The sequence below is a fragment of the Ambystoma mexicanum genome, chromosome 12 (assembly GCF_040938575.1).
Source record: "Ambystoma mexicanum isolate Mex_15411 chromosome 12, UKY_AmexF1_1, whole genome shotgun sequence".
NCBI classification, from domain to species: Eukaryota; Metazoa; Chordata; class Amphibia; order Caudata; family Ambystomatidae; genus Ambystoma; species Ambystoma mexicanum.
The window spans coordinates 1,219,246,026-1,219,268,147 of NC_090936.1; the positions used below are offsets into that span (position 1 = coordinate 1,219,246,026).

The window sequence follows — 22,122 nt, forward strand, 5'->3', positions numbered from 1 at the left end:
AAAGGGAGTAATGGAAATTGGGCGATAGTTAGCCGGACAAGAAGGATCAGCTGTGGGTCTCTTGACAAGAGGATGCACAAGGGAGTGCTTCAGAGGGGAGGGAAAAGATCCAGGGGCAAAGGAGAGGTTGCAGAAGTCAGTAAGGGCCGGGACAAGGGTATCAATGTGGTCCTTAATGGTTTTAGAGGAACAGGGATGGACCTGTTTTGATGAGGCTTTCATAGATCGGACTTGTCTACCGACCTCATCGGAGGAGAAAAGAGGAAAGGCAGAGAAAGAGGGAGGGGGGGGATGGTAGCTGAGGGTGGGTCATCAAGCAGAGCAACAGAGGGGAAAGGGGAGAGGAGAAGAGTATGGACAAGGTGTCATTGGTTTTAGAGATAAAGTGTGAGGCGAGGTCATTGCAAGAGGCGGGGTGGATACTGCAGAAGGGTTGGCCAGCTTCTTGCAGACTTTAAAGAGTTCGGCCGAGTTGTTCGATGCCGCAGAGACACAGGCTTGAATATGGACTCGCTTCTTTGTGCGTACAGAGGGTCAGTATTGCCTTTGGAGCAGGCGGCAGGTCAGTTTGTCAGAGGATGAGCAAGAGGCTCTCCATTTCCTCTTGGCTGCCCTACACTTACGTTTAAGTGTAGCTAAGTCAAAGTCATACCAGGAATTGCACTTGACTTTTGGCTTCAAACGGATCCTCTTGAAAGGGGAAAGAGCATTGAGAGTAGCAGAGCTAGAGGAGTAGAAGAGATACAGGGCTGTGTCGGGGTGCGAGTCAGCCTGGAGTGAAGGAGGGGGAGAGAAGGTGGCACCGAAAGCCTCGACTGACGCATGCTTCATGGGCCAGATGTCCGAGAAGGTGGGTGGCAATTTTGGGGCAGCCCTGGCTTGAGGGGAGGAGATGGGAAGATGTGAGGAGAGAGGAGTGGTGAGGGGGAATATAGGGAGAGGCCAGAAGAGATCAAGACATCAAGTGTGTGGCCAGCAGAGTGAGTCGGGCCGGAGGGGAGGATAGAGAGGGAGAGTGAATCGCAGAGGTCGCGAAAGAGCGCAGATGGGGGAACCGGGAGAATCCAGGTGGATGTTGAGATCACCAAGGAGGAGGCGTTGAGAGGTAGAGGGCAAGAGGGCGGAGGTGAGGTCTGCCCACTCAGAGAGAAAAGAGGTGACTTGACCACGGGGCCGGTAGAGAGTAGCAACAGTAAGGGAGTGGCTAGGGGAGAGACAGAGCCTACAGACAAGGCATTCAAAAGAGCAGTAAGTCTGTGTAGGGATGATAGTGTCAGGAATCCACTCAGGGAAGATCAGGGCTACACCCTCTGAGGGCTAGGTGGATCTGGGGGCGGAGGGATCTTATAGCTGTCAGGGAGGAGAGTGTCGAAGCTTGCGACAGAGCTGGCCTTGAACTAGGCCTCGGTAAGACCAAGGACATCAAGGTCAAGTTCTTCAAGGAGGTTGCAGATGTCAGCGGAGTGTTTGACAGCGGAGCGAGGATTGAGGGTGGCCAGATGAAGAAGGTTGCCAGCCTTAAAGATCTTCCGGGGAGGGGTACAAATCATAGGAACACCCTGCGGAGGTGTAGAGGGAGTATGAGATGGGGCAGAGGAGGAAGGGGAAAAGAGCAAGGTAGCCAAGGGAGTGGAGTAGGGGACAGCTGGAGATGAAAGAGAGTTGATGAGGCGAGGGAACCGCCTATCAAAGAGACAGAGATTGGCCTGAGGACCTTGCACTATGACAGTGCCATTTAGGTAGACATTAATGATGACTTTGGCGTAGTCAAAGGAATCCATATGGACTTCCTAGCGGGTGCCACCATTAATGGGAGAGGAGGCTACAGGACAGAGCACAGAGATCATATGAGGGGTCCAAAAATCAGGCAAAGGAACTACAAAGAGGATGTCGGTGAGGGTTTCTCTGGCAGAAGTGCTGGAATAGGCATCAGCAATGGGGAGACCTGGGTTGGAGGCCAAGATATCCTATTTAAATTTCTTCTTGCCAGACTTAGTCAGAAGGGAGGGATAGCTGATAATAAAGCAGTTTGAGTAGATGGGAGAAACAGCGCCATGGGCAGGTAGGTAGAGGAGGTATTGGGAGAAATATGCAAGTGCAACAGTAAGGAACATTCACTGAGCTAGCAGGTTACAGTTGAGGGCCAGAATAGTACTTTTGGAACTATAGTCCATTGTCCAGAAGAAGGGAGCCATTCCTCTGGACCAAGAAGATCGACTACCCCTTTAGTTTAGTTACTAGTGTGAGGGAAAGAAGTAGGCATTTAGACACACTACAGTGGACTCTTCATTTGCTTGGACATTCTGACCGAATCCTTAGTTGAGTTAGGGAGTGAGAGGTTTCCTCTTTATGTTAATTAAATAAAAGATGCCAACATTCATGCCACCTGTTTCTGTCTCCTCCTTCTGCACCCTTAAAATGTCCAACTGGAAATATTCTGTTGCTCTCTGTGGATTCAGAATAGCCCTAGGACACTCTTGCACCCCTCCGGAGTGTAAGCCTTGTTGCTCTGCTACCTAATTTAACTGGGTTTAAATAGACGTCAATGTCTTTCCTGTTTACCATAACAGGTTGGCCTCCCAGAATCCAATCCAGCTTAACAGGAAGTAAAGCAGCCCTTCTGACTTAATTTACTAGAGCAGAAAATGCATTTTTGTTTGGACCTAATTTCAAATTCCAAAAATGGGCTGTCGTTTCTCTGAACGAATTGGTATACTCTGCATTTTTATGAACTTTTCAACTTACTGCAATTGACCATGGCTTTGCTTAATGTTCACCTGGGTTCACTGTTTTTTCTTTGATCTCATTCATAGACATTGACGCAGGTACTGAAGGCACCCTGTTTGTCTGAAGGATGCTGCGAGAGCATTCTGGAGATTATCAGCACTGTGCTCCTTGCTGAGCGAGTTTCCCTTCCTGGAGCGACAGTGGAGGACACTGTGAAAAAGGTAAGGCTCCTTGTTGTTTTTTTTTTAAAACTGTTTATTGATGGTCTTAGCAGATACAACTCACTATGCAATCATAATATAATATAATACATCCATGTTGTTCGATATATCAGTTATCTTGTAGTATATACATTTATATAGGGGCATCATCGTCCGAAGATATTTCACATAAGTACATTCGAAACGGGGCCCATATATCCTTGGGGCGGTTAGTTGTAGGTACAGCTATCATGTATTGTCCTTCGCACTCATTCACATGTGACCGTTCTCGTAGGAAATGTTCAATGTTTGGCGGAGAGGAACTCTTCCAGCAATGTAATGGACACCTTTTTGCTGTTATACATGAGACATTAAGCAATCTCCTGATGGTTTCAGCACTCTTGCCGATGTCTCCAAACAAATATTGGGGAGTCATGGAGGCTGGAATCTGAGTTATCTCCTCTATTATTTCTGTAACTTTTCCCCAAAATTCAGCCACCACCGGGCATTCCCAATACACATGAAACAACCCCGCCTGAGGTGCTTTACATTTAGAGCAATCCCCGGTCCCTTCAGTTGTAAATTTAGCTACTTTGGCTCAGGTATAATGAAGTCTGTTAAGGACCTTAAACTGGATCAGGCGTAAGCCTGCGTCCATTGATACTGTTTTGGGGAGCATACAATATTTAGACCATTTCTCATCTGTGATGGTCGCGTTCAAGTCACTTTCCCCTTTAGCTTAACATCGTTCAGTGTGGGGGAGAGTGTGTCTGCGTCAATGCCTACAGTTTAGAGATTCCCAGCCCAGTGCCGGATGTTGCTGCTTCTAAACATGGGTTCACGGTGGGGCGGGGGGGGATTCGTCGGGAAAAAGTGGCCACCGTGTGCTGAACGCGGATTTCATTCTGTAGTATTGGAGTGCTCGAAGCGTCCTCTCTCCCACTATGTTGCGAAAGTTGTCCATGCTCACAAACTTCCTGTGAGGAAACATGTTCCGCATTTTAATTTCTTTGTTTGGGTCCCATAGCTGTTGTAGAGATTTATCTAGTGTTGGAGGGATGTCCGGGTAGTTCCAGAGAGGGGCGTCTGGGTCATATGGAGTATCTATTTTTAATCTTTTATATAATGCGCCGCATGCTTGAAATGTACTTCTCACAGGGTCATAGAGACATGTATCGATGTAGTTAGAAATAAAAGAATGGACCGTAGGTCGATAGGGGATGCAGCAAATTTCTCTAACCAGATGTGGGGTGAGCAATCTGACAAGTCATACCAATGTCTGGCGAATTGTGCCTGTGCTACTTGAAAGTATAATTCAAAATCTGGTGCTGCAATTCCCCCGGAACAGCACAGTTCGACCATTTTCTCCACTTAAATCGAGCAGTTTTACCATCCAGAGGAACGTTCTCACCATTGAATGTAACTTTGCAAAAAATGCTCTCCCCGGCCATAAGGGTACATTAACGAAGAGATAAAGCAGCTTAAGGCGGACGATCATTTTCAATATGGCAAGTCGGCTGTACATGGATTTGGGAAGCTTGGCCCAGGTTTGGAGCTTGGCGCCCAGTAGCTGTAGGACTTGTTTGTGATTGTCTGTATATAGTGTCTGCTTATCCCTGGACACCAATATGCCCAAATATCGGATATGTTGAGTTGACCATTTAAGTCCTGCGGTTGCCGTCGGGCATGTGGTGGCTGACGTCAAGGGGGAAGATCTCAGATTTTCCACTGTTAATCTTATATCCTCAGTATTCAGCAAATTTATGAAGATCAGTTATGATAGGTGTCAGATTAGTTTCAGGATCTTGGATGTATAGGAGGGTATCATCTGCATAAGTGAGGTAGATTGGGACGGACCCGACATTCGTATCCCTCTGTCCCCATGTTTCTGTTTGACAAATAGTGCCATAGGTACTATGGTGAGTGCAAATAGTATAGGCGAGAACGGGCAACCCTCTCTGGTGCCTCTGCCCAATGGGAACAGATCAGAGATTGTCTTGTTAGTAAGGACTCTGGCACCCGGTGCTGGATACATATCTTACAAAATTAGAGCCCAATCCAAATTTCTTAAGTACTGAGAGGAGGCATACCCATGACACCGTGTCGAATGCCTTCTCGGCGTCTAGGGAAACCGCCAATGTCCATGCTTTGGTGTTTATTTGCGCCATTATACCAAACTACCTAGGTAGGTTTAAAGCAGTGGATCTTGTAGGGATGAACCCGCATTGGTCCGGATGGACCAAAGTCGGCCTGCTAGATAGTAACCTATTTGCACATACTTTTGCAAACACCTTGGCGTCTGCATTAATAAGTGAAAGGGGTATATAGGATGACAAGTCCTGTGGAGGACGTCGGGGTTTTGGTAGTACTGTTATTATTGCTTCATTCATAGATTCAGGAAGCATGCTCCATTCTAACAATTCCTCCCATACTTTCAACATTATCAGCACTAGTTTCGACCCTCGGGCCATCTGAACCCGGGGCTTTCCCGGATGCCAGTGCCTTTATTGCTTCAATGATTTCTTCTTCAGTTATTGGTTGTTCAAGGGCCAGTTTAGTTTCTAAAGGGAGCATCTGGAATTCTAATTCACTGAGGTAATCTTGTATATCCTGTTCCATTTTTTCATCCCGGTTGGAGTATAACTCCTTGTAAAATTTGGTAAATTCATGGTTTATGGCCTGTTCCCCTGTGATCACCCCTCCCTCCGTTGAGTTACTACTCGTAATTAGGGTTCGTTGCCGATCGGCCTTGATAAGGTTGGCTAGGGACCTACCTGCCTTGTTGCCTTCCCCATATCTGCGTACTCGGGTTGGAGCTGCAATATATTGAATTTCCATGGTGGCCAATCGATCAAAGCCTTTTATGAGTTTATTTATGTCTGCCAGGGTATCTCTGTTATGAGTGTTGCTATAAGCGATTTCCAACTTTCGGAGTCGACTCTCGACATCTGCCAGCTCACGCCGGATGGACTTCAGCAGGCCCGTTGTTTTGGATATCAAAACCCCCCTGATCCATACCTTGAATGTCTCCCAGAGTGTGGAGTATTTATCGACCGTTCCTACATTGTTGGCAAAAAATTCTCCAATTTCTACATGCAGGGACTCAACTACATTGGGATCCGTTAATATGTTGGAGGCCATTCTCCACCGTTTTGCAGGTTTCGTGGTGCCCCGGAATACCAGTTCGTGTCACCGGGGAGTGATACGACAACGTGCGAGGATGGATTTTCGCATTTCCCCAGCGAGTCAGAGAAGGCGGCGGAGAGAAGCCACTAATCTAAACGCGATTCCGAATTGTGTACCGTGTAATACTGTTTATTCTCTCGTGTCGGGGTGCAGTTCCCTCCATGCTTCTATTAGTGCTAGTTGTGGTATCATTTGGCCCACCTTGATCATTACCTTGGCTGGCGCCCTGGTGGTTTTTGAGGATCTGTCAAATAGTGTCTAAGACCAAATTAAAATCCCCCCCCCCCATATAATATTAGAATCATCTACGGAGATGAGTATTTCCAGAATATTTAAGCAAAAACCAAGGTCGTCTATATTGGGGCCGTATGTATTGACTAATGGGACAGATTTACCTGCTAAATCACCCCATACAATTACAAATCTCCCCAGGGGGTCCACGTTGTGGCCTTGGAATCCCAGCGACGTGTGTAGTATCGTTATCACTCCTCTAGCCTGAGTGGAATAATCTGTATGATATGTTTGCTTACCCCAGGATGCTAATATGTTTGTATTCCCAGGTTCCTGTGCATGCGTTTCCTGTAGCATCACTATGTGAGGAGAGGTCCTGTTTACGTAGGCACCGATTTTTCTAGCTTTTGTGGGGTTAAGCCCACGAACATTCCATGGTAGGACCTTAATCCTCAGCCCGTCACCTGGGATTGCTTTTTGTATATTTGCGCCTAGTCCTAGATTTACTGGTAGAGAATTAGAATTTAGTGAGAGTGGTGTCAGCATCTGCAAGACCATGAACATGAGAACTTTTGAAACTTATAACCTTCAACTGCCACGCAATGTAAGCCGTGTTGATTCGGCTTCGGTGGAGCAACCTACCACCCGCCCCCAGTCCCCCAGCCCACCCGCATCATCCACCCCAACTCGATGTTCCCTCACAAACTTGTGGAGCTCTCCACGGGTAAAAGCGAACGAGGGGAACACAAACTGCCTCCTGCTCCTGCACTGTGTCCATATCAGAGATCCGTTATGGGTCTCTGGAAACCATGTCTGTATACCAACCGGAGTGTCTGGTGTGCATACCTTATTTCACAAAAGCCTTGAGGTCTGCTTCTTATAAAAAGGAGCAAACAAATATGAGAGATCTAGGCGCCAACAGGCTACACAGAATTTATTATTCACTTGTTTTCATCTGGTTCCTATTTCGCCTGGTTCCACAACTCCCTATGTTTTGTTCAGGTTCCTGCTCATGCAGAGTTGGTCATCTGGTTCCTATTTCTCCTGGTTCCACAAATCCCTATGTTTTGTTCAGGGTCCTGCTCATGCAGAGTTGGTCAGGGATTGTGTGGTGGGGGGGGGGGCCTCCTCCCCTGTTGTACTTGGATGATATCAGATCTAGCTATGCCGTGTTGCCAGAGCCTGCCACATGAAGTTGTTCGTTTTTGAGGTCCATTCCCCCAACATGACAATCCCCAGATTTATCGGCGTAGTGTTGCGAGCCGTGCCCGTATTTTTCAACACTATTCAGGGATAGCTATATCTGGCTTATACAGCTGTTTGGGTGTTTCCGCTTGACATATGAGATCCACGAGTGGACTGTGTCCCCCGACATAGCGTGGTTTTGTTATATTAAGTGTGTGTCCACCTAAGTGTTTCGATCTTCATTCGGGTGTTTCGATCTTCATTCGGGTAACACTGGCCACCAATACTGGCCCCTGTACACCTGTCAGCACCCAGCAAGGCCTTGTTCAGTTTACAGTCCAATTGTCCATGTTTGGACCTGGCCAGTGAGGTCTCTCGGCCTTGTGATTTCTCATTGGGCGGATGGTATGGATGCACTTATGTACTTCCCCAGTGGGCCGGTTGATTGGGAGAGTATTAGTTCGGGGTCAGATCACTGCCCTCAAGTAGGGTCTGAAGCTGTAGGGAGCGCGGCCCAGGGATCAGCTGCACAAGCGTACAGATAGTTTAAAGAAATGAGCGAACTAGACCTTCTAGTAGTCCGCACTTGTACAAAGAAAAAGCTATCGCAGTCAAAAAAAATATTTCAAAAGAATAAACAATTCACTCAAGGAGAAAGCAGTTGGTATAGTTGTCTTAGCCTCAATTTATTCCAGTTGTTGTCTTGTATAGTATCTTCATTTGAGTTGTGCAGTCATTCAAATTATTACATCATCACCATTTGAAAGGTTAGTTTCTCTTAATTAAACTTTATGTCCAGCCTAATCCCAACACAATTGTTTCCCCGCCTGTGATTTGGTGGTTCCTCAGGGGTTTAGTGGCTAGTATATAGTTCAAAAGTAAAGCAGATCATTCTTTTTTTTTGTGGTCATAAATTAAACATTATCATCCTATTGAAACAAAGAAAGAAAATAAAAGATGGAAAAGTATTTCCATATTTGTATTAGGATCTTCAAGGCAGGTTTTATGGGTCATGTGTTAGTGTTGGTAACAAATTCAAATAGTTTCAACTTACATGTTCAACATGCTTTGGGAGCTGTAGTAAAAGGTTTCAGAGCTGAAAACTGGCGATATGTCTCCTGAATCAGATAGATGGTGGCACTAAATGGAAACAGTAAACGGGTGTGAGTATTCCGTTGGCCAGTTATTTGCAAAATGGATCTAAACTTCAGTGCACAGTCTAGTGTTAACCTAAAGCAAGTTGTGCGCATAGGTACATTGGGCTTACCTTTAGTCGGATGTTGTTTGTCTTATTTGGCCTGTATTTGTACAAGCGGTGCGATTGCCGTTGGCAGTGTAAACAGCGCTGTTGTGTCAAAACCGGATGTTCAATAAAGCTAATTTGAAGCACGTACATCACGTGCTCATATTACGTGTTATCGTATGGCGCTCGCCATGTTGGATTGGGGTGTCCTGGTATCTGTCTCGTATGTGGTTTGTGTTACAATATATATTTGAAAATGTATTGATAGGAAATTAAAGCTCATGTTGGTCTCGAATTATGTAAACAAAGAAAAAAATACTTCAATTGGAAACAGTATATACATCGTGTGAGTTCACCTAATAGACCCAAAGCCTGTCGTGGAGATCCTTATATATAGTATTCTTCCATGTTATAGGCTAAGATACATGTTAGAAAACCAGGATTTCGTTTTTTGATGACAAACGGAGGCGGTCATACAGGGCTAATAAATACCCCATATGTACTCAAATCAATTTACAATGTGAAAATTGCAATGTATTGTACTAAAACAAAGTTTTTGAAACACTGCCAGAACCCGCATACATACTGAAATTAAAAAGATGAGCTGAATAAATTAGTTTGGTGTAAAGAAAAAGAGTAAAAGTACAAAGAAAAAAAGTACATGTCATTCTACAGGCTAGTTTCAATATGGCTACACAAAAATGCAAATCATATCCATCACACAATACTTAATCATACTTAAAATTATGGAGCTCCTGGACAACATTTAGGCCCGTATAAATTGTGTCCATAGACTATATCCAAAAGACTTCTCTTTTGCGAAGAACACTTTCCAGATTACCCTCTTTTTGCTGGGGAAAGTTTTTCTAGTCCATAACATTTGATTTTAGCTATGTCAGAGTTCAAGTGGTGCTGGTGAAAGTGAAAAGCTAGAGGAGATTTCATATCCTTATTCTTAATTTCTCTCAAATGTTCTCCTATTGTGGTTTTTCATTTTCTTATTGTGCTGCCAATATGACTTGTTACATAAGCATAATATGGCATACGTGACAAATTGACTGTTGCTGTTGATATATTGTTTGATTTTAATCTTTTTGGCAAAATAACTTTTGCAAGATTTTTTTTACTGTGATAATTTTTTCTTTGTACAAGCGCGGACTACTAGAAGGTCTAGTTCGCTCATTTCTTTAGTCTTCTTTCCCTCTACAGTCTGAGGGTAATAGACCTTTGCCCTGCTGCTTCTGCACTCACAATCGCCCTACAGAAGCAGCGACGGAATCAGCTAAAGACTGTGCTCTTTGTTGTTTCAGTACGGATAGTTTAGTAGCTTTCCTGCGGTGAGCTGGCGGTAGGGTTTGGCCCGTTCAATACATGCGCCACTCCTCACCTGCACGCTGATCTTCCTGCACTGCAACGGATAGTTAACAGACCTGCAGTGTGTATGGGTCGTTTCGGCAATGCATGCGCAGGCAATCACTTGTCCCCTTGCTTGGGCTAGTCACGTCCTCGCGGCACCAACAAACACCTCACTTCATTCTTCCATGCAAGGTCAGGCATCACAGGCGCTAAATCGGCGAATTTGGAGGGCGCGCCTCTTGTACCTTCCGCCCCGCGATGACTGCGTATTTTGTGTTACACGCGCACTTTTATTAAACCGTACAGGGTCTGCCAACCGTCACGTCCCGCAGTGGGCTTTTATATGAGTATTGGATGTACCAACTTATCAGGTCGCAGCTATCTCCCTGCTCCAAGCTCCTTTCTGCCATTGCTGGTTTGTTGTGGTCAGGCGGGCAAGTGAGCTATGCCTCACACCCAGCAGGGTCACAACGTTTCACAGGTGTATGGGATGTTCCCAGACTGAAAGTCTGCAGTTACTCACGACAGCGTAGGCCAGTGCAAGATCGGACAGGGCCGGGGCTCCACGCCGGGTGCCGTTGCTCAGACCTGTCTGTTGGCGGCCCGGAGGAGCTTACCAACTGCCGACAGCCTCACTGGTCAGCTTGCTTAGTTATGCGCCAATCTGCTCCTCAGCATCAGTTGGTTCGGAAATATCTTCCTCCGGTTTGCTTGGAGTTAACCATATCTCGGCGGCCTCCCCGAAATCGAGGCTCCACCCACCTGCAGCCCTCCTTCCTGCAGTGTCCCTGTCTCTGCAGTGGTGACTCATGGTAATCTCAGGCGGTCCGCGCTGTAGCCCTGTACCGGGGGATGTTGAACACGGTTATTACCAGAGATTTAGTTGCCGCAGCTCGACAGGATTTCTTCCACACATATCCGGATTCTTCAACTGTTTATTTATCTAAGCTTCAGCTCCATGGGCAGCTCCTATGCAGGATATATTTGGCTCAGGGTTTTTGTTGGGTGGGAGCAACAGCGCCCCCCCCCCCCAAAGGTAAGGCTCCTTGTGGGAAAGATTAATAACTTCATAGAAATATCAATTGTATGTATGCATGTAGTCTTGTATAGCACCGGAATCTGAGTGACCAGCATCCAGGCACTACCACAGTCTTGACTAGGATTACACCTTTCCTCTCTTCTCCCCTAATGAGGTATCCAGACAAGTCTGATCTATGAAAACCTCCTCTAAACAGGTTCTTTCCTGTTCTTCCAAAACCCTCAAGGACCACATAGAGACCCTTACCCCTGCTCTGGCTGACTTTTGCAACCATTCCTTCGCATCTGCCACCTTCCTTTCCCCTCTGAAGCACTCCCTTCTTCACCCTCTTCGCAAGAAGCCCTCAGCTAACCCCTCCCTTCCGGCTCATTATCGCCCAATCTCTATCACTCCTTTCCTGGGCAAATTCCCGGAAAAGCTGGCCATCTCCCAGCTTAATCCCCACACCGAATCCGTTGGCTGTCTCCTTGACCATCATTCTGGTTTCGGAGCAGCCAGAAGCACGGAAACTACTCTCCTGGACACTTGTGAAGACTTGCTTTCCAACCTGGACTCTAATCTCTGTCCTCATCCTACTCAATCTCTTCTCTGCCTTTGATACGGTTAACCATACCATCCTGCTGAACCGGCTCTGTGATAATCTGGCTATCACTGATCAGACGTTGGCATGATTAGCCTTTCCTTTCGGATCGACCCTCCAGGTCCAACTTGGATCCTTCCTCTCCTCGATCTCTCTCTACACCTGCAGTGTTCCCCAGGGGTCTAAACTCTCTCACTGGCTGTTCGACCAATACCTGGCACCATCCGCCCACTGCATTGCTGCTATTTGCGCCAACTTCCAATGCTATGCAAATGATACCCAGCTTGCTTTCAGGCTCCCACTGCTGCTTCTTCTCCTTCTCTCATCCCAGATTGTCCCTCCGTGATCCAAGAGTGGTGTGCTGCCAATGACCTCTGCCTGAATGCCAGCAAGACTGAGATCCTTTTCATTGGCACACCAACACCCTGCTTTCCACTCACTCTCTGGCTGACCTTCCTTGCTCCCCCACCCCCCCATCCCCTGCTCCCACCTGCCAGGCTAAGAACCTTGGGGTTATCTTCAACTCCACACTCTCCTTCTCCCCTCACATCTCGGATGTGTCTGAGAAATCAAACTATAAACTGCACCTCCTCGGGGATATTCTTCCTCTCCTCTCCTTCCCCCAGAAGCTCACTGTCTCCAGAACCCTGGTTCCCTCTAGGCTTGACTATTGTAATAGCCTCCTTCTTAAAATCTGCCTTCCTCTACTCTCCGCAACTCATCCAGAACAGGACTGCAAGACTGGTCCTTGGCCTCAAGCCTAGGGATTGTATCTCTCAAGCACTGAAATCTCTCCATTGACTCCCAGTGGCTGCTAGGATCAAATTCAAGACCCACTGCATCGTCCACCAGGCCTTCTGGGGCATGGGACCAAAATATCTCCACCTTTCTCTTCCGAAGTATCTTCCTACTTGAACCCTTCACTCCTCCACCTCCAACTCCTTAAGGGTCAAGCGTTTTTCCAAGAAGCAAGCTAGAGGCAGATCTTTCCTCTGTGGGCACCTCCCTCTGGAACAGTCTTCCTAAAACATGAGCAGAACCACCGCCGGTTCCGGAAGCAGCTCAAGACTTTCCTCTTTGCTTCTGCCTTCTCTCATCCTCTTCCCTGCTGATGGCATATCTGTCTCTGCACCGGTTTACCTGGCCACCCTCTGAACCACGGGCCCAGGTCCCTGTCCTTCCAGCTGCACCGCTGTGCTGCCTCCCGGCAACCCTTCACTTGGCTGTATCTGTAACCCTACTGCCCCCCTTACCTGCACTATCCATCACTTGTCGTACTGCACTTAACTTGCACTGCCATCCGTTGCTGCACCTCCTGTTTCATATCTATGTCCTATGACCTGCATTTCTCCTCCTCCTCTTTGTCTCTGCACTTTCCCCCTCCTTCTCCCCTGCACTTGCACAATCGTAAAGTCACTGTGTCTAGTAAAATCGTTATCTTGTCCCCCCGTGTACCTCCCCGCCTGCTCTGTCGTGCTTTGAAACACTTGTGTATGGGCGCACTATAAATAAAATATCATATATCGCTCGCCTTCCCCTGAATCCATCCCTTTGGTTAATTAACCTGGCACCCCTCTTGAGACTCTAATGGAATATTTAAATGTCTTTCTCGAAGCTGTATGAGGTTGCTCTGAATATTTCCTAGAGCCAGCAACGACTTATGAAAATTTGCATTGATTTTCTTTTATAAATAACTAACCAAACCACGATAACTAACCTACCCTAAATAAACGAAACCTAACTAACTTCTAAGCAAAGTGACATGCTCAATATTGAACTAGAGCTTCACAGATGAGAAGAGGTCTGAGATGACAACCTCTTCAATATTAAAATGTAAATTGACTGCAACAAACCCAGCCTAAAATGGCAACTTGAACCACCTTTGAACCTTAGGGAAAATGTAATAGGTAATAGTTCTGTAGTGTCACAGCCACACACCACCCCCGCCCCCACCCCACGAAGGGCACTGAAATGTGTGGGGTTAAGGCAGTTTTTGTACCACCCTCTGTTGAGGAAAATACAATCAATGTCCTTACTGGAGTGCCTAATACACCTGAGACGGAAGGAAAGCAAAACCTCTCTGAGGGTAAGGTAATGTGGGCCCTCGGCCAGAGTTTAAGCGCTCAACACCAAGCAGGCAAGACCCATATGGGCCTGCAAAATGTACAGAGCCCGAAAGTCACAACCCAACCTTAGTATATGTGGAAGGCCCTAGACCTGATGGTCAGCACATAAACTATATAACCGGGGTATGGCATAATATGGCAAACACAATTTTACCTACAGGGAACCTATGTTAAAAATCCCATGGCGTATAACAATACTCCACTTTCATTTTAGCCTCCTCCCCCAGGACTCAGTATTAAAATTAACGCTAAGGCACAATAGGAGGATGAAACCATTGCAAGCAATAGGCCAAAGCTTCCTAGAATAAAAGCTGTTTATTAACTGTTCATACCTTTCAATGGAAAATAGAAGCAGAGCTTGAGGCGAGGTTGAGGCAGTCTCCGGCAGCAGCAGTCTCTACCTTGTCTATAGTGGGAGGACCCACTTAAACTACAGCGTACACAGCGGAGCGGTGAGCGGAGCTTGAGGCGAGGTTGAGGCAGTCTCCGGCAGCAGCAGTCTCTCTACCTTGTCTATAGTGGGAGGACCCACTTAAACTACAGCCTACACCGCGGAGCGTTGAGCGGAGCTTGAGGTGAGGTTGAGGCAGTCTCCGGCAGTCCGCGGCAACCCCGCGGCTCACGGCCCTTCAATGAAACCCTGTGGGCCTTGTGAAACTTCTTCGCATGAAACTTTAATTATTACTCCAAGCCCACCGGAACTTCAATCCGAGCGTGCAGCACAGCAGCGCTTGTTAAGGAGCAATTTCAAGTCTCTGGACACTGTGACACTGAAACTGTCGACAAAAAAACCTAAGGCGCAAAGGAACATTCCCTGGCTTCCTCGGTTCACATTGCGCCAGATAAAATTCCTCCAACCCAATTCGATTTTGAAAACCCTTTCGGCGGTACCCAGCATTTGCCCTTCGTCCCTTGCTCGACACCCATGGAGTCCAACTTTCATGCGTTCCAACAAACACAGGCTCTCCCACCTTAGAACTTCCCATCTCACCTGTTCGGCTGGTTGCGAGCATGGAGGACCTCCGGGACTCGCTGGACTCACTGGACCTTCGCAACGCTGCAGTTCCCTCAGCGCAGCAGCCACCCGTCGCACTGGGATCTCCTCCCTCCTCTCCTTCCCACGCCCAGCCCGCTCAGCCTCCCCACCAGGCCCTCACGGTGGCGAGAGGTGTGGACGATTTGACGGTCGGAGGACGGTCAGCGTCTGCCCCTGTGCTTACAGCCTGGGCTGAGGCGGAAATACTGTGAGATCACCCGCTGAAGGAAGTGAACCCACGCGCGTGTGGAAGCAGCATTGAGCCCCAACGAGTCAGTCTTTGTCACCTGGCAGTGACCATTCTCCTCATAATATGGCCCCACGAGCTTCGGCTGAAAACCAGCCCCGCCTGAAAACCAAACGGCCGGCTCTGTGGCGTCCTCGCAGGGAATTGCCTGTCAGTCAGAGAACCCGCCGGCATCGACCGTGTTAACCATGGCTCAAATCCACGCAGCAACGGAGCAAACTGCTCCAACAAACCCGCCAAGAAATTGCAACATCGACCACACTCCTGCCTCTCGAAAAAAGCAAACAATAACAAAATCGGCAATTAGCTCAACCAAGGAGGATACTCCAACAAGTGAGCTGACTTGACCAAATACCCTGGAACTAAGCATTGGAAACCGCTCAATCACTAAAGACCTTTCTTTGTCTAAAATAAGCAAAGCCAGCATTTCCAAGACATCTCACGAAGCCATTGATGAACTGCCAGCAGTACTCGTCCCTGAACCTACTGACCCTCAAGTTCTGGTGAAGAATTACAAACAAGGTGTTCAACTCAAAAAAGCACAAAACCCAAAAAGAAAATACAAAAAAAAGACACAGGGAAGAAAACCCTTCCTTGCCCATTGCTATCTTCGGCTCTAAAAGACTTCTTCAAAAAACAATGTAAAAGAAAGTTGGATGAGGCAAACGAACTTTCGGACGCAGACATTTTGGAGGCAATCCAAGACCTCCCACCAGCCACCAAAGCAAGAAAAACATAGTTTGTAAAAATAAAAAGACCCTTCGAGTGCCGATAAAAGCTAGCCTGAGCTAAATAATGCATCGAAAAGAGGAAGGAAACCTACGAAGGCACAAAATGAGACCACAGTAACTATCCCAAAAGAAGTTACTCCAAGTATTTCTGCCGCCATTCTTCTGCCTGCACGTCCACTTACACCAAGCTTAAGCAGCTTGGGAAAACCTGAAGCTGCAACCAACATCAAAACTTTCACTCCTCCACAAGAGGAAGATCAAATTGGCACATTGCTGCCACTAACCATAGAAAGCATTCCCAAAGAAAAACTTGTCGATGGAACCGCACCGTCGTCTCTTCCAGCCCCAAACTACCAACAATCATTCGGGACTCAACCGACGACCCAATTTCCTCTGGATCAACAAATTGGGAACCCAAAAAATCAAGATCAACTTATTCAAACAGAGGAAAGTCTACTTCTACCAGAACAATCGTCGCATTCCACACCTCGACCACGATCTCCCCCAAAGAAATAGGAGATTAAGTGAAATAGCCTCCTCAAATCCAAAGGATTCGCCGTAAAAAAAAAGACTTGGCTACTATCATGTTGGCAATAACAATAGCCTTAGCGCCATTTGGGAAGCTCTCTGAAAATATCAACGACTCGTTAAAGGACAGCATCACAGTAACAGCAATGATGCACACCAAGTTGATATTTGTGGAAGGATTTATCACTGCCTTGGAACAAACAAATAAGAAGCATAGAGAAACCTGGGACCTGAAGCTATCAGTATGGGAGGAGAAGCTACAACTCCTCCAAACCACAAGTCAGAAAAAAAACCCTCAGATGATAAAGAAACACAGACCTCCCTCCAACCACAACCCATGAAAACGGCGCCGCTTTTTTTTAATCAAAAAAACAAAATGCCTTCACGTCCAACGGTGACTACGAAACCGGCACTCACAAGTGCCACTTCCAAAAAACCATCAGTTCCGACGACTAAACAACCCCTACTGAAGCTAACTAGAAGCCCTCAACAAGACTCGAGCTCAAGGAGAAAAGAACCTGCACTAGAGCCACCAACTAGTTCAAAGGGAAATTCCAAAGAAATTAGAAGAGAGACCGCGGATGAAGCGAATGAACTTGAAAATAATATCAACAATACCACTCATCCTATCCCCACGGCCTGCCGATGAATTCATCTGTCAAAGTTCATTGATCGACCTGTCACAATACGAGGACTCAGCAGAAATCTGTGAGCTTGACACGGAAACTGGAGATAGCTCTAAAAACCAACTTGCAATTCAATCGAACTCACCCAAAAAAGTCACTAACAAAACTTCACTCTCTAACCCGTGCACAAGGCCATCTAACTCAAATTAGGCGAAAGACACAAGTATTGAACAACTATACAAAAAATTAAAGTCTGCCGAATCAAATTCCTCGAACAGACACTCGTCTACTAAAGAAAAAATGCCTAAAACCGAACAACACGAATCTCCTTCAAGACCTAAAAACAAGATTACTGACTTGTTCAAAATCAAACAAAAACTGTTTGAAGATCACTACATGATCCTGAACAGAAGAACTGTCCTTAAGATCCTCAAGCAGGTCGATATACTCATCACCCTAAAGTCTGACGACTTTACGCTTATAGAGCCTTACCACGGAAACAAGCAAGCAAAGGCATATCTACATATCAAAAATTTGGCGCTTCGAGAGATTCCCCAAGAAGTTTACGCAAAAGTGGCCCATGTGGGCTTCACTCTGACGGAGATCCAGACTGCAAATAGCAACAAGAGCCAGACGGTAAATTACAAAAAAAAACAGTAAAAAACTACAGATACAAATCCCAAACTGAGGATCTGTATAGATCGAGAAGACTGGGAAGAACACCGCCTCATTGGGAAAAATCTGGCCATAACGAATTTAGAACTTCGGGGAAACTTCCAACTAGATTGGACTACTCGAAACATCACCGGGAAGCCAATGAAAGATTTGAAGAAAAAAGTGACTCAAGAAATTACAAAGAGCACGGAAGATCATCCACGTCCACCTATATATCATCAGCGCGCCATAAAGAACGAAGACCCGCATCACCAGACCATTATGTACGATCAAAACAAAATACAGTCCAGTCTACTATCCATCCAGACCCGAAGCCAACAAAAGACACATGGTCTTGGTTGCGAGATGCCTTCACTCCTGGCCTCAAAAGATAGCAGCAAACGCGGGGAGCCAATCCCTTATCGCGGCTACCCGAAGCAAACTACGAAGCTCTTCAGAACTCAACCCGATCCATAGCGTAATGGAACACCTAACCAAAATTGGTAGCTACAACTTGGGGGTCCAAGATATTCTTTGCCTCCAAGAAACGTGGTTACTGAATAAGCCTGCTCTTGACGGCTACACCATCGAGATCTCGCCAGCCCTAAAAGGTCCATTCGGTAGACCATCTTCTGGCCTACTGACTGCTATTCGGACGGGATCAAACATAAATATCAGCAAGATAATAGTAGCTACCTACGTTTTTCTGGCAGTGCTCATAACGAGCGATCAAAATTCTTCTGAAGTTTGGGCTATTATCAACGCCTACTGGAACCCACAAAAAACTTCTTCCTGCAAATTCTGTAACGAAGCAGCTAACATCATGATCAAACACAAAACCTTGAATATTCTTATCTATGGAGACCTCAATTTTAACTTCTTGAATCCGACAGACCACACACCGACGGCAGAAAGAGGGAAATTGTGGGTAACGCTAATGAACTCTAAAAACCTTCGAAAAGCTGCAAAATCTAATAATCAAACTACAATTCCAACATGGGAGCGCGACCAATCTACAGCAAATCTCGATTACATTTTTTTTTCGGAAAAAATCTACTTGAATATAGCTTCTTTTGAAGTAATCGGAACAGAAGCTAGTGACCACAATCTGTTAAATCTCACATGTAGCACAAGGTGTTGTGACCAGCAATTTTACAATGTAGCGGCCGAGACTAACACTTAGCTCTCTCGTCTACGTATGACCGTAAACGATATCAAAACTTTGTCAGATGAATATAAAATTCTTACCTCGGACACTGAAGCAAACAACACAACATTCAGGACTAGCTACATCCCATTGCTCCTGACCTACAAAAAACCCCAAAAAGGGCTCGACAATCGGACCGTAAATCATACCCACACTTACAATCGGAGCCTAGTGATCAGGCGCCGTCATCTAAGAAAATTAAAAAAAGAGGCTACGACTACGAGCTCTCCAACACTATGGGAATCCTATCTCCTCGAGCTGAGACGCTATAAACAGTGGCTAAGAAACACCAGATCAGCACTCTACCAAGCAGATGCTGAAAATATGATCAAGACCATAGCCAACAAAAAAACTCGAGAATTTTGGAAACTAGTCGATAACACCAAACTCCATCCTAATTCTCAGATGATAAACGCGGTCTCCGAAGATTGTTGGATTAACCATTTTTAAAACTGTGTGACCACCTTTCTCCCGAGAGGACAATATCTTCTACCAAATCTAACTGGGTCGACCTCTCTGATACAGAAGATATAAGGTCAATCATCTCGAAATTGAAACTGTCTCGTGCACCTGGGCCCGACGGTCTGGCAAATACCGATTTAAAACAACATCCGGAGGCCTGGTCAGCGGTTCTGAGTATGATATTCAAACACTGCAAAGAACGAAAGATAATTCCTAGTTCCTGGAACCAAGCTATTATCGTTCCGATCTTCAAAAAAGGCATTAGAGAAGACCCTTCCAACTATCGTCCTATTGCCTTACTGGACGTCATCGGTAAAGTCTTTGCTACTAGTCTTCTGACTCACTTCCAGAACTGGGCAAGAACTTCTCCAGCCAGGGACTCACTCCAAACGGGATTCCAGAAAAACGCTAGTACTGGTGCCAATATAATGATTCTAAACATCTTAAAAGAAAATGTTCTGCTTGGTGCCCAAGAATCTTCCTTGCATTCGTGGATTTATCCCAGGCTTTCGATAGAGTGGATAAATCAAAACTGTGGGCTAAATTGAAGAACTGGAACTGTCCTAACCAGATCCTTGATCCAATTATCACCCTTCACACCGACACCAGTGTTTCAGTCAGGCTAAACCATCAAGGGTTACTCTCCAACCCCATACTGTCCAATCGTGGAGTCAAACAGGGATGCCCTCTGGCCCCAGCACTCTTCATCTCCTTCCTTGGCGATTTTAAAACCTCACAAGATCTGATTAGATCCTTTCCTCCGAAAATCGGAAATACAATGGTTACCAGACTTCTATATGCGGATGATCTCATCATTCTGGACCATGCTCAAGTGGGCCTTCCACGCCAACTAGACAACCTGGCCCAGTACACCAAGGAGAACAATCTGGAGATATAAATCTAAAACGAAAATACTGATTCTTCAGAAGCAGGGGCTTAAAAAAAAAATAAGTCCTTGAAGTGGTTTCTTGACCACTCTAAAATTGATACTGTCTCCACATTCAAATACCTTGGAGTTGACATCGACAGCTCAAAAAGATGTTTAAGTATGCAGAAAACCCTGTGGTCAAAGACAAAAAATCTAACGGCCCAACTTCGTGCTGTCGACAGAAAATACGGCAAATACAGTCTCCTTCCGGCAATTCAATTCTATAAGTCAAAAGTAATTCCAGCATTAACATGTGGCATGGACGCCAGTCCCGCAATTCCATCGACCCTAAGGACTAAATTAGGTTTCATCTGGAGAGCAACATTAGGCCTACCGAAATCGACAGCTGTGGCACCTATAAGATGTGAACTTGGGCTGCTTTCCATGGAGGCAGTTGTCGCTCAGAGCACCATCCAACTCTACATGAAAATCCGAAGCCAAGAAAGCCTGGAAATATACAGGATGATTTCTGAGGAAATGGGAGCAACAGATCCCTTAACAATTGGGCTGACAAGCAAAGGCGTACATTGCAAGAAAGGGCTTACTCAGAAGAACTAATCCAGAATCCCATGAGAATAAAAGCAAAAATGGAGTGGCTTGATTGGATAAAAACTAATAACAATGCTGTCTCGAACAAACTATTAACTCACTTGCCGCCAGTCTTCAATAAACTGAAACAACCGATGGAATACTGTATCAAATACCAGAGCAAATTTCTTATGAGAACTCTGCTGAAAGCCCGCCTAAATCTTTTACCAACTCAGGAAGTCTTGGCAATTCGGTCCGCATCTAAGGAAAAATTCTGTAGACTCTGCAGAGACCCTCAAGCCACAGAATCTATCAAACATCTTTTGATGGTTTGTCCTGCTATTGACCAAGAAAGAAAGGCCTTCCTCGGTCCTGTATACAAAATATCTTACGTCGTGGACGAAAACATCTGGTGGAACCAACTCATTACAGGAGCCCAAACAAGACGGTTAATAGCAGCTACCAAACTTATAACCATCGCTCTGGAGAAGACTTTGCAAACGACATAAGAGAACCTTCGAAAAAGTACATCTCCGAGAAACTTACAAATACACAGAAATGTCCCTTTTCTCTCTTCTAGACCCAAAACGTTTTTGTAAAAATCTAAATTGATTAAATACAAATAAAAAAAATAAAAAAAATAGAATATCCCTAGGATTAGTTGGTGTTAACCATAGATTCACCCTAGCAGAAATGCAAGCTTGGTTCAAAACTCACTGGCAGGTAAACCCCCCCCCCCCCCCCCTTCCATAGTTGATTTTAGGAGTGTTTATTTATTTGATACTTTTGTCCAAAGCAATTGACAAAAGTGTAAAATAGACAGTTCAAAAGTATTAATTAATAAAACACCACAGCTAGACAGGTCAAATTTACATGACCGTATCGAAGAAAGCAGAAGGTACGAATTGAAATGTTTAAAAAAAAAAAGAGTGAACCTTCAACGTTGGTGAGTTCTAGAGCTTGAGGGAAAGCAGTTGGAATAAAGGAAGCATGAGGAAGCACAAGTTGGTCGAGGAACAGGCAAAGAGTAGCAGAACGAAGGTTACGAGTAGGCTGATGTAATGCATTTAAAGGAAAGATATAGAGTAATGCGAGCAGAAACGGGAAACAATACAGTCTCAATACCATAATGTAGAATAGATTGTGAAGTGAGATGTGCATTTTTAGGAATTCAAACAGAGGGCGCATCAATAGTGTATGCAGAGGCATTGGTATGGGGGGCTGGGTCTTTTCGTTGTAGCCCCGGATAGACCAGAGGCTACAACCTAAAGGCTAGCTAGCCCCACCGAGTCCCGACAGCCT

General features: G+C 45.8%; 1 protein-coding gene across 1 annotated transcript in view; it reads left to right on the top strand.

Moving 5' to 3' along the window:
• The window catches only part of UTP20 (UTP20 small subunit processome component), a 1,390,303-nt gene that overhangs the window by 189,080 nt on the left and 1,179,101 nt on the right, over positions 1-22,122 (top strand). The window contains exon 10 of the mRNA XM_069629877.1: positions 2,814-2,948. Within this exon, the coding sequence (XP_069485978.1) occupies positions 2,814-2,948 (135 nt within the window). The remainder of the gene's footprint in view (positions 1-2,813; positions 2,949-22,122) is intronic.